Source organism: Prionailurus bengalensis, chromosome C1 (assembly GCF_016509475.1).
Source record: "Prionailurus bengalensis isolate Pbe53 chromosome C1, Fcat_Pben_1.1_paternal_pri, whole genome shotgun sequence".
NCBI classification, from domain to species: domain Eukaryota; kingdom Metazoa; phylum Chordata; class Mammalia; order Carnivora; family Felidae; genus Prionailurus; species Prionailurus bengalensis.
The window spans coordinates 19,288,012-19,302,620 of NC_057345.1; the positions used below are offsets into that span (position 1 = coordinate 19,288,012).

The 14,609-nt window shown below is 51.3% G+C and overlaps 2 protein-coding genes across 3 annotated transcripts in view; one reads left to right on the forward strand and one right to left on the reverse strand.

Moving 5' to 3' along the window:
- The window catches only part of MTFR1L (mitochondrial fission regulator 1 like), a 45,958-nt gene extending 42,344 nt beyond the window's left edge, over positions 1–3,614 (forward strand). Inside the window, exon 7 of one of the 2 annotated variants that reach the window (XM_043574106.1) lies at positions 1,530–1,636. In XM_043574106.1, coding sequence (XP_043430041.1) covers positions 1,530–1,611 — 82 coding nt within the window. In that variant the 3' untranslated portion in view covers positions 1,612–1,636. Of the gene's footprint in view, positions 1–1,529 lie in introns of both variants that reach the window. The other variant, XM_043574107.1, reaches the window with a different exon arrangement.
- On the reverse strand, positions 750–2,800 carry PAQR7 (progestin and adipoQ receptor family member 7). Its single transcript, XM_043574102.1, has one exon. It carries the CDS (start codon positions 2,798–2,800, stop codon positions 1,754–1,756), a length of 1,047 nt encoding a protein of 348 aa, XP_043430037.1. The 3' UTR covers positions 750–1,753.
- Positions 3,615–14,609: the final 10,995 nt, after the last annotated feature.

Genomic DNA, 14,609 nt, shown 5'->3' on the forward strand with positions numbered 1-14,609 from the left:
TGTATATATATAAATTATATACATATATATACATATTATATGTATATAATTATATACAAATATATATATATCATATACAAAAATTATAAAAATATATATTATATATATAAATTATATATATAAATATATAAACATATAATAAATATATAAATATATAAATTATATATATAATATGTATATATTATATATACATATTATATGTATATAATTATATGTGCATAAATTATATATATATTATGTATATTATATATACGTATATATGTATATATAATATATAATAGGATATAATATATATAATAGGATATCTTATTATATATATCCTATTATATGTCCACTATGTGTGTGTGTGTGTATACATATCGGGAGAATGATATTTCTTATTCATTTGGGCTTTTTTAAATTATCTGTACTTCCTAATTTTCCTTCACTGTACATATAAAATCCTCCTTGATTGAAGGAAAGACCAAAAAATGAAGTCCTTGTCAAATTATAAAGTGGGATTATGTTCCTTTATCTTCTAAAACATATTTAGTAATACAACTGTGCTCCCTTCCTTGCCAAAAAGAAAAAGTTCATACATATAGTGTATAGGGCCCCCAACCCCATCCCCAGGCAAAGATAAAACAGGAACTGCCTTCCTCCTCCCTGTTCTGATCCCTGGGGGCCCCAGCTTCCCCTGGAAAGCCCCCTCAACACAGTGAGCAGGTCCATGGGGGTTCCTGGGAGAGGAGACAAAAAGCCAAGAGGCCGGTGTTATCACAGTTACTTTATTGCATCAGAGTTCAGACCACCCCTAAGTCCAGCCCCACTGAACTCCTCCTTCCGTACAACGGAAGGCCTTTGTATAGGTTTTTCCTCTACCAGGAATGCACTTCTCCATTCACCCTTTCCAACCCAAGACCTTGAGGGTCACAGGCAGCACTGATAATTCCCCTCCTCAGTGCTTCCCCTGACAGGCCATTCTGATGTGAAAGCTTTCATCATCCTGCATTGATCCACAGGCCAGCTGGTGGCCTGCCTCTGAGCAGAGGCCCAGGAAACACTGAAAGCATAACTGAACCGTGATCAAGGAAACCAGGAGACAGGTTGGGAACAGGATATGCACGACATCAAGGCCGGAACTAGAAAGGCTGGGGGCTCACTGGGTGGGGAGATGACTGAAGAGGTATGGGGCACTGATGGGATCCATTTCCACTTGACACAATCTTCTATCTTTGGGGACTTCCTGGAACTCTAAAGCTCCAGGCTGGAGGTCAAGGAATGGTAAGAGTAGGCTACACACATTAGGAGCCTCCCCCTTTCCTATCCACCAATGACATCTGGGTAGAGGGGGTTTGCTGAGCCCTCTTCTGCCTCTCAGATCAAAGCAGACTCTGGCCTAAATTCCACTGTCACTCCCTCTCAGATCATCTGGAAGCTCCAAACCAAGGCCGTGGGCCCAGCTGACCCCCAATCCTCATCCCTAGCGAGAGGCAATGGGGGGAGGCAGGCCAAGGTGGCCCACATTTTTCTCTCTTTTCCTCTCCCAGGGCAGGCCCAAGCGGTGAACCCCAGCAGCTCGCGGCCAATCCCCAAATCCAAGGACTGGCCATCACCACCCCTGGCAGCTGAGGCATACACAGAAAGTCACCGAACGCCAGACACAAACAACGTTACCAGGCCTTGTTCCCATCTGGAGCCAAGCCCGGACCCCTGGGCCCCCACTACACCTCCCTCCCTCCCTCCCAGCTGCCCACCCCCCCGCCCCCGCCATTCACTGGGCCTTCCGGTTGAGTCTGTGCCGTACCAGCTGGCTCAGGAGGAACGCGGTCAGGACACTGCTGCCCACGGTGAGCAGAAAGAGGCCAGAGAAGTTGTGGGGCCAGCGGGTATGCAGAGGCTCATAGATGGGCCGCCGGGCCTCATAGTCCAGTGCCACGGCCTCCAGCTGGGCCAGCGTGCACAGCACCAGGAAGACATGGAAGAGCTGGTGGCCCTGCCCGAAGACGTGGCAGCTGCCAGGAAACCAGCGCTCAGGCATGAAGGTGGAGAAGAAAGCGGCGGCCAGCAGGAAGAAGACCACCTGGCACTTGTGGTAGAGAAGAGCCGGGTCGTCTGAGGTAGGGTCAGGGGACACCAGGATGCGATGCACCACGGGGCTGATGTCCAGCGCGTAGGCCAGCGCCGAGGGCACCTCCTGGCAAGTGCGGCCCAGCAGGCCAGGCTTCTGGATGTACTTGTTGTAGCAGGAGCCAGTGCAAGAAAGCCAGGCGAGAAAGGCGGCCACGGGCAGGAAGACGGCCTGCACCCGGGCGTGCCAGGCAGGCTCGATGGCGTAGTAGAAGTGTGCCAGGGCGCTGCCGAACTGGTACACGGCCACGCCCACGTAGTCCAGGAAGAAGAAACTGTAATGCCAGAACTCGGACTTGGCCTGCAGGAGGTGAGCCAAGGCGCTGAAGGAGAGGTAGGTGAAGGACGCGAGGAGGAGGATGAAGAGGGGCAGCGCGTGCGGGTCTCCCCAGATGCCCACGGTCCCCACGAAGACGGCCAGCCGCAGCAGCAGCACGACGGCTGCCAGCAGGTGGGTCCACACGTTCACCGCCTCGTTGTGCTGCTGGAACAGCGTGCGGAAGTAGAAGTGCCAGGTCTGATGCAGCGGCCGGTAGCCCACGTAGATGTACGGCTTCCAGAAGAGCGGTGGCACTTCGGCACGGTCCACTGTGAACACGGGCTCTGGCCGCCTGGCCGGCCGAGGCTCCTGGTGGGCCTGCCGCAAACTGGGCAGGAGATGGCTGAGCTTCTGGGCCACCATCGTGGCCATGGCTGTGGGCCAGGCAGGGAGCTGGGAGAGAGGCCAGAGCAAAGTCAGGGGACTGGTGTCCTCGACCCTTGATGGCACCACCAGCAGCAGCTGGGAGGCTCGGAAGCCCAGTTCTTAGTCCCTCCTTCCTGCCCCCTTGTCCCCACACTGAGTTTCAGAAGAGAGGAGTCGTCCTAAGGAAGAGCTAGTTCAGCGAGGACCCCGTGACTGTACTCCCCGATGTATCCCATGTGCCTCGAACAGCGCCTGGCATGTAGTAGATGTTCAGTAAATTTCCGAGGAATAATTAAGGAGGCTCACTACCTCAGCCATTTCCATCCCAGTCCAGGCTCCACACAGCAGCCCCTGCTGTTTCCTCCTGTGTTCATGCCGCCATCTGTGTTCATCTGGTGGTGACAATGACCTTGCTGACAGACCCGCTGCCTCTACCTTTAGCTCCTTCCGAGTGACCAGGGTCTCCCACTCACCCTCCATCACCCTACATGATCTGGCCCCTGCTACCTTTTTCCAGCCTTATCGCTCAACCGCAGTGCCCTTCACGTCCAGCCATAGCCTCACCACACCCCTGGGCCTGCTGTTTCCCACATGTCCTCAGGTTGACACAAGCTGTTCCCTCCGCCTGAGACATTTTCCTCATCTTGCCTACATGGCAAACTCCTAATTATCCCTCAAAACCCGTTTCTTCTGTGATACTTTCCCCGGCCCCCCGAACCTCTGATGATGACCTCTCTACTTGAGTGCCTACCATAAGATACCACATCCTTTCACTAGTATAACGTTCCCCATGGGCATTAAACTTGCTCATGTGAGCTCACTAAGGGCAGGCAGTGTGTGTCATTATTTTGTGAACCGCTGGTGCTTAGCAGGCGGCTGGCACTCAGTACTTGTTAAATCAAAGAACATAACAGCATCCCGGGAACATTTCATACCCTTTAAGTCTCCAACTCAAAAAGCCACTTTTGATCCTGAAAGTCCCTGGTAACAACTGGTCTATAAAACAGCCCTTCCCCTCAGCCACAACTCCCCTCAGAAGATCCCTCCTCCAGCCTTTCCACTCCCACCCATGCTTGTTAATGCCAAAGAAGTCAAATCTAACCCCTCAGCCTGCGTTCGAGACCCTGCTCCTACCCTCAATTCCCACCTAACCCAAATAGCACACCCTGTGCCAACTTCCTTTCCCTCACTGAAATGCTTTTGGGCCAGGGGACCTCCTTGCTGCCCCCCTCCCACTTCCCCTGTATAGGTTATACAACATAGCATATAAAACATATTCATTCATTCATCCATTTGTGCATTTAGCAAACACTGAGCCCCTCCTCTGCCTCCGATCCTGTGCTCGGTCCAGGGGAGGGCAGAGACGAAAAAGATTTGATCCCTACCCCTGGGAACTTCATAGTATGGTGGAGTCACCGAGATGAAAACAAATCATAGCAAATGCTTATACAGTACTTGCTATGTGCAAGACACTGTCTCAAGCACTTTATGTACAATTGACTCATTTATGCTTCTTAACCCCCTGTGAGTAGGTGCTCTCATTATTCCCATTTTTCAGATAAGGAACTGAGGCATGGAGAAGTTAAGGACCCTGCACCCCCCCCCCCCACCTAGTAGGATCTGAACTCAGCTTGCAATCTTAACCACTGAACTGCCCTTTGCAAGACACGGGGGGAAGTGCTATTCATCATTCCCTAATTATATACCGTATATACAGGTTGGCCCGGAACCACTTGCTTAATTCAGCTTATCAGTATTCACTATGGCATTCATTAAATCAAAATATCTATTGAAAAACTAGCACCTGCCAGACGACTCCCACCCCTCAAATTCTCTCTAACAAGTTTATTAGACTCAGTATCCTGGTTTTCTGTCCATCTTTCTTTCTTTTCTTTCTTTCTTTCTTTCTTTCTTTCTTTCTTTCTTTCTTTCTTTCTTTCTTTCTTTCTTTCTTTCTTTCTTTCTTTCTTTCTTTTTCTGTCTTTTTTTCTGTCTTTCTTTCCTTTTTCATTTACTTATTTTGAGAGAGAGAGCAGGGGAGGAGCAAGAGAGAGGGAGAGAAAGAATCCCAAGCAGGCTCCAGCCTGATATGAGGCTCGGTCCCACGATCGTGAGACCACAACCCGAGCCAAAATCAAGAGTTGGACGCTCAACTGACTGAGCCACCCAGGAGCCCTGTCCATCTTTCATCAGATATTTATTGCAACTACCTGTGCACCAGTCACTGTAACAGGCAAGGAGATCCAGGGCAGGATAAAGCACTCATGTTTCTGCCACCAGCAGCACCATGATCACCCACAAAAGCCCCCTGATAATTTATACACAGTCCAAGTAAATGCAGGGAGCTTGCCATGCAAAGGCAGCAAGACAAGCCCCCAGCCCATCAAGCCTCCTCACCCTAGCCTGAAGCTCCCCCCGCATTACACTTCTCAAGTCACCTCTGGTCTCTGGCCTCTCCTGGTCCAATGAGGAGGCAGGAGTTAAATAAGTTACTACAATACTGCACAAGGGGAGTACAGGACGCCTCCGCTTCCTATTCCTCAGACAGCCTTGCCGGCCACTTCCGTCCAGACCACGAGAACCCCCTGGCCTGCTGTGCTAGTGGCGGAACCAGCAGTGGAGGTCCTCTCCTCCCCAAGAGCCTGGGCTTCAGCCTTCACCCGTCTACAACTTTGGCTTCCCAACTCGGAACCTTGGGGAGCCAGAAAAGGCCTCTGAAAGCATCTCATGCAGCACCCTTGTTTCACACAGAAAACAAGAGCCCAGAGACAGAAAGGCCTTCCCCAGCGTTGCCCAATCCAGCAAGGTTTCCATTCCACCCCAAGGGAGAAAACCAGGGAATGATAATGTGCGATGGTGGCCTAGTTCCTGGGTCCCTGTGATCCATTAAATACAGTCCAAGGCTCCATATCCCACCCTTAGAACTTCCCAAGGCATAACAGCCTATTAACGTCTCTGAGAAGTCCTACAGCAAAGAAGCCAGCTTCCCTCCGTTGAACCTACATGTGTCAAGCCTACCTGACCAAGGATTCTTTTCCTAGTAATAATTATATTACAAAGCCAGCTGAATTGGGGGCACCTGGGTGGCTCAGGGCATGATCTCACACATCGTGAGTTTGAGCCCCGCATTGGGCTCTGTGCTGACAACTCAGCCTGGAGCCTGCTTCAGATTCTGTGTCTCCCTCTCTCTCTCTGCCCCTCCCCTGCTCACATTCTCTCTCTCTCAAAAATAAATAAACATTTGAAAAAAAAAAAAAAACCAGCTGAAATGTAGTAAGTGTTTACTATGTGCTCAGTCTATAACCTTGTTACAATTAATTCTCATAACTAGCCTTTTGAGGTAGGTATTATTATGCCCATTTTGCTGCTGAAGACAGTGAAATTCAGAGAGGTCAGGAGCTCCTTCCCAAGGGAGGAACATGGACAGAGAAACAGAGAGAGAGAGAGACAGAGACAGAGAAGCCAGAATTTGGACCCAGCTCTCTGACTGCCAAGTACAGGCACTCTTAGCCACTCTGCTGCTGCCCTGCCTCCTGTCACACCAATCTCCATCATACTTTGGAAAAGAATGGTCTAAAGCAGGTAGCCAAGGCCTTTCCCATAAATTATTTCCTTAGTCTTCCAGCAACTGACACACATCTAGAGACCTCAGCCTCCCCACATTACCAAGCCACCCACTGGCTCTACACCAACGAAGCCCTATCTCACAGCTCCCTCCTCAGGTGGCAATAGGTCACTCAGGGCCCTCCTCCTCCACCAGACGCAGTGGACCCTAAGCACAGACCCCAGAGGCTCCATCCTGGGATAAAGAGATCCTGTTCCCTATTTCCTTTAGACTTCACCCAGCAGCCCCATTCCATCTGAACAGGTCTGTTTTCAGAATTCGTTCCCATCTCCTGACTCCAGGGGAAAGGAGCAGGTGCAGGGGTCCAGTAAGAGCTGGAAGGATGAGGGGAGGGATCCAGAGGCCACCCTCAGAGAATCCTGAGTCACCTGCCCACCAGGCTGCCAGGACCTGCCTGCTTCAGGGCCCCCCTTCCTGGCCCCCCTCCAAACCTAGGTTACCTAGGGAATTTTCTCGAGCCTGGGGGCCGATGGATTCTGCTGTGGGACTGGGCAAATTCTCCAGATGCCAAGCACCTGTGGTACTTCCACAGGTGAGGGTCACTAAGGGTGGGGCTTCCAGGGACTGGAGGTTGTCTTGTGTGATGTCACCAGAGGGTGGGGCTAAAGACAACCTCCACCTCTCCCTTCCCCCCCCAACACCATTCCCACATTGGTCAAATCCAGGCTAACCACTGCCCTCCTAGCCAGACCACGGCTGCACAAGGAAGCTCAGAATTAGCCTCCACAGGAAACATCTGGGAAAACCCAGTGGCTGGCTACAAAGTTGTGACTTACCCAAGATCACCCGGCAAGGCAGGCAAAGCTGGGCTGAGACCAGGTGACCAGGGCCTGGTTGATGGGTGTCAGGAAAACTTGACTGGCTTCTGTCCCCCTACTCCCCAGGAATCATAATGGAAAGAAGTTAGGACTGAAGGAGAAAGCAGACACTATGAAGGCTCATGAAGGAGATGGACTTCAGATTCAGACAAACCAGGTTTGACGCCTGCTTCTGTAACGTGCTAGCTGTGTGATCTAAGACAAGCGACTCACCTTCTCTGATCCTTAGTCCCTCATGGGAATTACAATATCATCTACGGCACAGACTGCTTATAAGGATCTAACTTTATTCAGACAAATTTTTAGCACAGTTTAGCAACTTGATAAATGATTGCTACCATTACTAATTATTATTAATAGTAGTCGTATTTGAAATACCCCAGCCTGAAAGATTCACTTGATGTCCCCTAAAAAAACTGTCCTCTTTTGGCCATCAAGAGCTGGTTCCACTGGACTTGGGGGCTTCAGTTAACCTTGTGCCTTGAAATATTTATTTTTCTATGAGGATGCATGTAAGGACCAGGGAAATTTGGCTGGAGTTGGAACTTCTGGAGACACTGACCTTATTTAATGATTAAATTCTCCCCAGCATAGATCATTCAGAGTAACCCCTGTGGATTCACAGAGCCCTGAAGATTTGCACTTGGGCACAAACGCAAGCGAGGTGGCTGGGAAATGAAACTGCCAGGGAGAGGGTTGCCACTCTGGCTGCCCCATCCCCCAGTGGGAGGGTGAAGGGGTAGACCATGCTAGCAGGTGATCCAGAAGGCATGACGTCTGGCCAGAGTGTGTCCTGCAGGTTTGGGAAGCTTCCAGGTTGGCCGAGCCCCAGAACAGAGATCTCCAGGGCTCAAGTGGGAGCTCCTGTCAATCTGAGGAGCTCTGTCCTCCTCTGCCCTCCCACCTCCCAGTCTCCTTTTCCTAAACACAAGGTCCATCTCCTCACCTAGCTTCTCAACCAAGTCTTGCCCCAGTTCCTCCTGGTCTCTACCTGACACACACGGTCAAAAAGTCCCGTAAGTACCTGTGAGCAAAACAGAAGACCAGGTTGTCGGGATGGGGTAGTAAATGGGCTTTGAAGTGGGAGAGCCCCGGGTTATACCCATCCCGTAGATTTTAGTGCACATGGCAGGCAAAATGCGACAGGGCTGGGGCCCATGTTGAATGAAGCAGACAGGCTCACCCACACAAACGAAATGCCTACGGGCCTAGGAAAATCCAGCCCCAAGAGAAGCCACCGAGGTGGTGACCACGCAGAATTGGAGAGAGCTGACGTCCCAAGGGAGGGTACCTACCACTCCGGCAGACTACTTCAAGTGAAGCCATGTTCCCATTTTTATGTGAGGATGGGATTTCAAGTCTGAAACTTAACAGCTCTGTGACTTTGGTAAGTCCCTTAACCTCTCTGAGCCTATTTCCTCATTGATAATCAAAGGATAATAATAGCTACCCCTTGGGCTCCTGTGAAAGCAAAACAAAGTTACTGATGCAAGATGTTAGTTCTGGCACAGCATGGCGCCGCTGTTTTTGCTGTTTGTTGGATTCTAGTCCCGGCTCAGCCGCTTAATCCCCGTGTGACCTTGGACAAGTCCATTCCCCTTTTGGCCCTGTTTCTCCAGATGTCAAAGGAGAGAGTGAATTTATCAGTAACGTCAAAGGTCCCTTCAGGCCCTGAGACATTCCAATATTTGTTTTAGGCCCACTATGTGCCAGGTGCTAGAGCGTCAGCAGTGAACAAAGCAAGTAAAACACTTCCCTTATAGAACTAATAGCCCAGCTAATCAACAGCTAAGGGTAAGAACTAAGGGTGTTAATACCCTGCCTTCTTGGAGCTTAATAGCCTAACGAAAAAAAAAACCCACCTAATATGAGTATTTGGTTATAATTAACTTTGTCTCTTGCCTCCATCTTGGCACGTAAAATATTCATTGTTGCTTCTCTGGGCCTTCATTGTTCAGCACACGCCCTCAAGACAACTTTATCTTGCCATAGAAGACAAAGTCTAACCTCGTAAAAATAATAGTAAGGCAGGCCTGGCTGGCTCAATAGATAGAACACAAACTCTTGATCTCAGGATCATGAGTTCAAGCTGCACGTTGGGTGTGGAGCCTACTTAAAAATACATACATACTTACATACATACATACATACATACATACATACATACATAAGATAGTAAGGCCAGATCTGCGTTAACACAGGAGTTGTTAGAGGTAAATGTTCCTTGAGGGATCCTGACAAGGACAATACCACATACGAGCCCAAAATATTAATAAGGTGAGGCACTAACATCGGTAATTTACAGTGGCTTGCTGTTTACAAGGAACTTTCACCCACATTTCACTTCTGCCTCAAAGCAACTCTGGGCCTCCGTGTAAGCTGGCATCACAGCCCAGGAGGCAGGATGGCAGAGGGCACATCATCTGACCCCAAAACCAGTGCTCTTGCCCTTTATCCATTGTGGTCAACCTCCAGTCACCCAGGGGGTGGCCATACATCACACAAGCAAAGTTTTCATCCCCGGCTGGCCTCCTGATCTCCCAGCAACTGGGTGACCTCCTTCAATGCAAACCAATTCCCAGACTCGGCAGAATGTGTTTAAACAAAAAGTCCTTCTATTTCTTCCAAAACCAAACGGACATCATTTTTGCTTTTTGTAACCGCACTCTGGGCCTCCATTTGTGATCGGGATAGAATAAATAACTCAAAGGAATTCTTCTGTGGAACTCAGACTCACAAATGCTCTGAGGACAAGGTAGAACTCTAAGAGGAAGGCAGGCCCAGAGAGGTTGGGTGAGCTGGCTACAGTCGCCCAGCACAAGGGATGGAAAAAGGACCCAACCTTCACCACTGGCCAGCAAGGGCCCCTCTGGTTAGGGAAACTGAGGCTGGAGAGGGACAGCCTTCCACCACGAGCCTCAGAGGTGGCACAAGACTCTGGTTGTGAGGCTGAGACCCTCTTCCATAGGAGCTAAACAGAAGGTCTTGGGCCATCCATCCGGGTGCAGCCAGGCTCCGGGAATCCGTCAAACCCTCAAACTCACCAGCGGTGGCCTGACCAGGCCCCCCTACTCAGACCAGGCCAGAATGGGCTGCCCCAAGGAAACCTCTGGGGGGGGGGGGGGTCCTCAAAGCCTGCAGGCTTGAAGCAAGTGCTATGGGTGGTGTGGGGCTCCCTCCCCTGTCCTCATTGGGTGGGGAAACCTCCATGTTTTCCTGACACCAAGGCAGGCTTCTCCATCCCAACCGGCCCAGGCGTCCCCAAAGGGGGACCCCCTCACATCACCCAGTTCTAGGTACTCATGCACCTCTGCTCCTGGGGTCTCTCTGGATCCGCCTCCCCCCCAGCCCCGCCGCAGGCGGAGCAGCGAGCCGCCGGCCTCTCCTCCTCCCGGCCACCGCGGCCACCACGGCCGGCCCAGGCCGGCCCTCCGCCCTGCCCACTCCCTCAGAGGTGCTCCCTTCCAGCTGGTCCCCTAGCATCCTCCCACTCTTGCCCGGGGGTGCTCCGACTCCAGCCTCTCTCCCCGCCCGCGTGCGCGCCGCTCCCCGGGAGCACGCCCCGCGCCCCGCCGCCGGCTCCCGGTACCTGCGGCGGAGCGGAGCGGAGCGGCGAGGCTGGCCAGCTCGGACCGCGGCCCTCGGCGTCCCGGCGCCCCGCCGACTGATAAAGGGGCGGCGGGTGGGCCGGCCCGGAGGCGGGCGGGGGGCGGGGCGCGGGGCGGTGCTTCCCTACCGGCCGCGCCCACGTGTTGCGCCCAGAGGTAGGGGGGCTCCCCACCCCCGCGACCGTGCAGTCCTGGGAGTTGCTCTGGCGATCGTGGGGCAGAAAGACGCGGAGACGGACGCCCGGACAGCAGAAGTGGTTGCCCAAGTCCCCGGCTGGGCGGTGGCGCTGCGGAGCCCGCTGAGCGGGTCCCACTTCCGCGGTCTTGAACCACCAGCTCCCGAGCCCGGGTAGCTGACTTGCGGGCGCCGGGCAAGTCGGAGCAGGAGCGCGGATAATTCCTGCGAAAGCCCGCCGCCCAGCCCCGAAGCCAGCAGGAGCCGCACACGCCACCGCTCACTGGGCTGTTTCTGGTCGAGATGGGCCTGGCTTCCCCGTCTTCGTGTCTCTGCCTGGGGAGCTCCACCCCGCCTCTGCACCCCTGTCTTATTTAAGTTCCCACCTTAGCTCTCTCCGTGGGCGGTTTCCCCTGGTCGGCCAGCCCAAGGCCTGGTGTTTGAACCTCTGTTAAAACACCCACTTTCTACTCCCTAGTGTAATATCTCCCCCCAGAAGTGGGAGCACCCAAAGGGTGAGGGATCCCTGCATACACGAGGCCCTCAGCGTATCGTCCCTCCCCCGCACTAGACCAGCAGAGTGGGAGACGCCCCCACCGCGTCTGGGGTGCACACAGCCTGATGGATACAGAGCAGAAAGGGGACAGTCTAAAAGGGGACACTGCTCTGCCCTCAGGGAGTTTTGAGTCCATTCAGAGAGACTGTGCAGGGGGCTGGGCGAGGTGACAGGATCCACATCCTGGTGCTACCCTTAACTCACTATGTGACCTTGGGCAAGTCTCCTTGTTCTCAGCTTCCAGTTTATTACTTATAAAATGGAAACAGGAATACCTGACAGGTTGTTAGGAGAATTAATAAAACAACGGGTATGAAGGTTCATTGTCAACCGCAGTGAATACTAGACGAATGTATATTTCCTTATTATATTATAACAAAACATATATAATCATAATGTACTAGGATGCAACAGGTCTTTACTTCAACAGATTCAGACAAACCCAAACCCTAAGATTTAGTGAAATCCCTATTACTCATGTGGAGAGACAAAATAGCATAAAAGATCCCATCATTTAGAACAGGTAGGGAAGGGGCGCCTGGGTGGCGCAGTCGGTTAAGTGCCCGACTTCAGCCAGGTCACGATCTCGTGGTCCGTGAGTTCGAGCCCCGCGTCAGGCTCTGGGCTGATGGCTCAGAGCCTGGAGCCTGTTTCTGATTCTGTGGCTCCCTCTCTCTCTGCCCCTCCCCCGTTCATGCTATGTCTCTCTCTGTCCCAAAAATAAAAATAAACGTTGAAAGAGGAAAAAAAAAATTTTTTTTTAATAAAAAATAAAATAAAAAAAAAAAAAGAACAGGTAGGGAATAGGAAACGGACAAGTAAGGACATTATGGAAATTATATTCTAAGGTTTATTTATTTATTTTGAGGGGGGAGGAGCAGAGAGAGAGAGAGAGAGAGAGAACCCAGGCAGGATCCACAGAGCCCAATGCGAGGCTCAAATTCACGGAACAGTGAGATTATGACCTCAGCCTAAGTCAGACACTTAAACGACTAAGCCACCCAGGCACCCTGGAAATCATGTTCTATATGATGGAATATATTCTATCATAGTGAATAAAAACTGAAAACTTGGAAGGTAACTTAGACTCAGCTTCCAGTTTGGAAACACCTGCTCTGTACTGAACATGTTTTTAAAGCTACAGTTTATTAAGCTCTTGCCCTCAGCTGAGAGCCGTGTGCTAAACAGTTGCCATAACTACCTCCTTTGATCCAGACAACCCTATTAACACATTTTACAAACTGGGAAACTGAAGATCAGAAAGGGCACATGGGGCTGTTATATTATGTCATTTAGTACCATGCATTCCTACAAAATTGAGTGAGATGACCCCCTAAATAGATAGAATAAATTCTATCTATTTTTATGGATAGAAAAACCGAGGCCCAGAGGACAGAAATGATGTATTCCGGGTCACATAGCTCCCGATGTACTTAGGTTCTGCGAAATGGATCTGGAGATGTGCTTGGGGAGAAAAGTCACTTGCCCGTGACACTTGGCTATGGATATTTAAGAGCTGAATGATAAAAATAATTTTAAAAAGGAACAGCGATCAGTTACGGAGCACTTGCCGTGTGCCAAGCCCAATGCAAAGCCCCCCTTACATGCACTATAAGCCCATGAGGATGTAGTTTCATTATCTCATTCTGTGGATGAGGAAACTGGTTCCAGAGATGCTACTTGCCCAAGGCCACCCAGTTGGCTAGTGGCAGGCCTGGATCCCAGCCTAGCTCTTATCTGGTACACAGTACTGGCAACAAGATGTGACGCTGTGGGGCCAGGACAATTCCTCCCCTACCCTGTTGTCCCCCACCCCCCCATTCCTTTTCCAGCCCAGGCAGGGTGAGAGCAGCTCCAGGGCAGCCAAGGGCACCTCCCTTTGCTGCCCTCCCCCTGTTCAGCTGCCTGGGTGAGGCCCAATGCCTTCCTTGCTCCCAGACCCCAAAGCCCTGTAATCCTTTGCATCCAGACTCTAGGAGAGGGTGGGTGGAGAACCTATCCAGTAACCTGTGCATCATCCAGCTGCCTTCCTAGGCGTCAGGTCGGGTCATTAGAGGACCAGGGTGTCCAGGGAGATCAGATTCCTAGGTAGGCCTAAAGAGTCAAAGGGCCTCAGAAGTCAGGCGCTGAGCCAGGAGACCACCGGGAAGGGCTTCAGCGCATCCAAAGTAAGAGAAAGGATGTGTGGCCTGAACTGTCCTGAACACATTCTTATCTTTTCCCCCAAACAAGGGCATCCGCTCATTGGGGGCAGCAAAGCAGTGACACACAGGAGTGTATCCTGTCTGGGTTCGCACCTTAGCTCTGCCCCTCCCCCCAGGCAAGTTATGTAACCTCTCTGGGTATCTAGTTCATTCATTCTCAAACACGTCAATACCCTCCATATAGGGTTGGTATGAGGAGTAAATGAAATAATCCATGAAAAGTACTCACACTGACTGGCAGAGACTGCTTGCTCAACAAATGCCAACTATTACTCTATTTCAGTTCTTTATTCCCTCCCTTTGCCAATGAGGAAAAGGAAAGGCTTGTTATAAGCGCCCCCTCCCCAATGTTTAGGTGGTTTGTTACACAGCATGGTTGAAATAATTCCTGATTCATACACATAGCGGGGCCAGGATTCAAACCCAGAGGGTCTGACCCAAGACCACAGTTTCAACTGTGCATGGTGCAGTGGGGGCACAGTGCCGGGGGGGCACTGATTGCCTACAGAAATTCTCTGCCTAAAGTCCACTTGGAGAGAGTCTTACAGGATGAGGAAGAGTTCACCAAGTCATGAGGAGGGAAAGGACTTTCTAGACAGGGGGAACAGCATATGCAAAGGTGCAGAGGTCTGAATGGCGGGGTGAGTTTCCGAAATGAGCCATCACGTGCTGGGGCTGGGGCACAGAGGACCGGCAGGCAACAGATGGCATTCGAAAGGCAGGGAGGGGCTGGAAAGAAGAGAGCCTTGCCAAGGTGGAGGGCTTTATCCTGAAGGCAGTGTGGAGACTGGAGTCCGAGATTAGAGAGAGGGTTTTCTTTGGGTGGGAT

Excerpts from the sequence above, each read along its gene's own strand:
- PAQR7 (XM_043574102.1), bottom strand. The coding sequence starts at position 2,800 with ATGGCCACGATGGTGGCCCAGAAGCTCAGCCATCTCCTGCCCAGTTTG.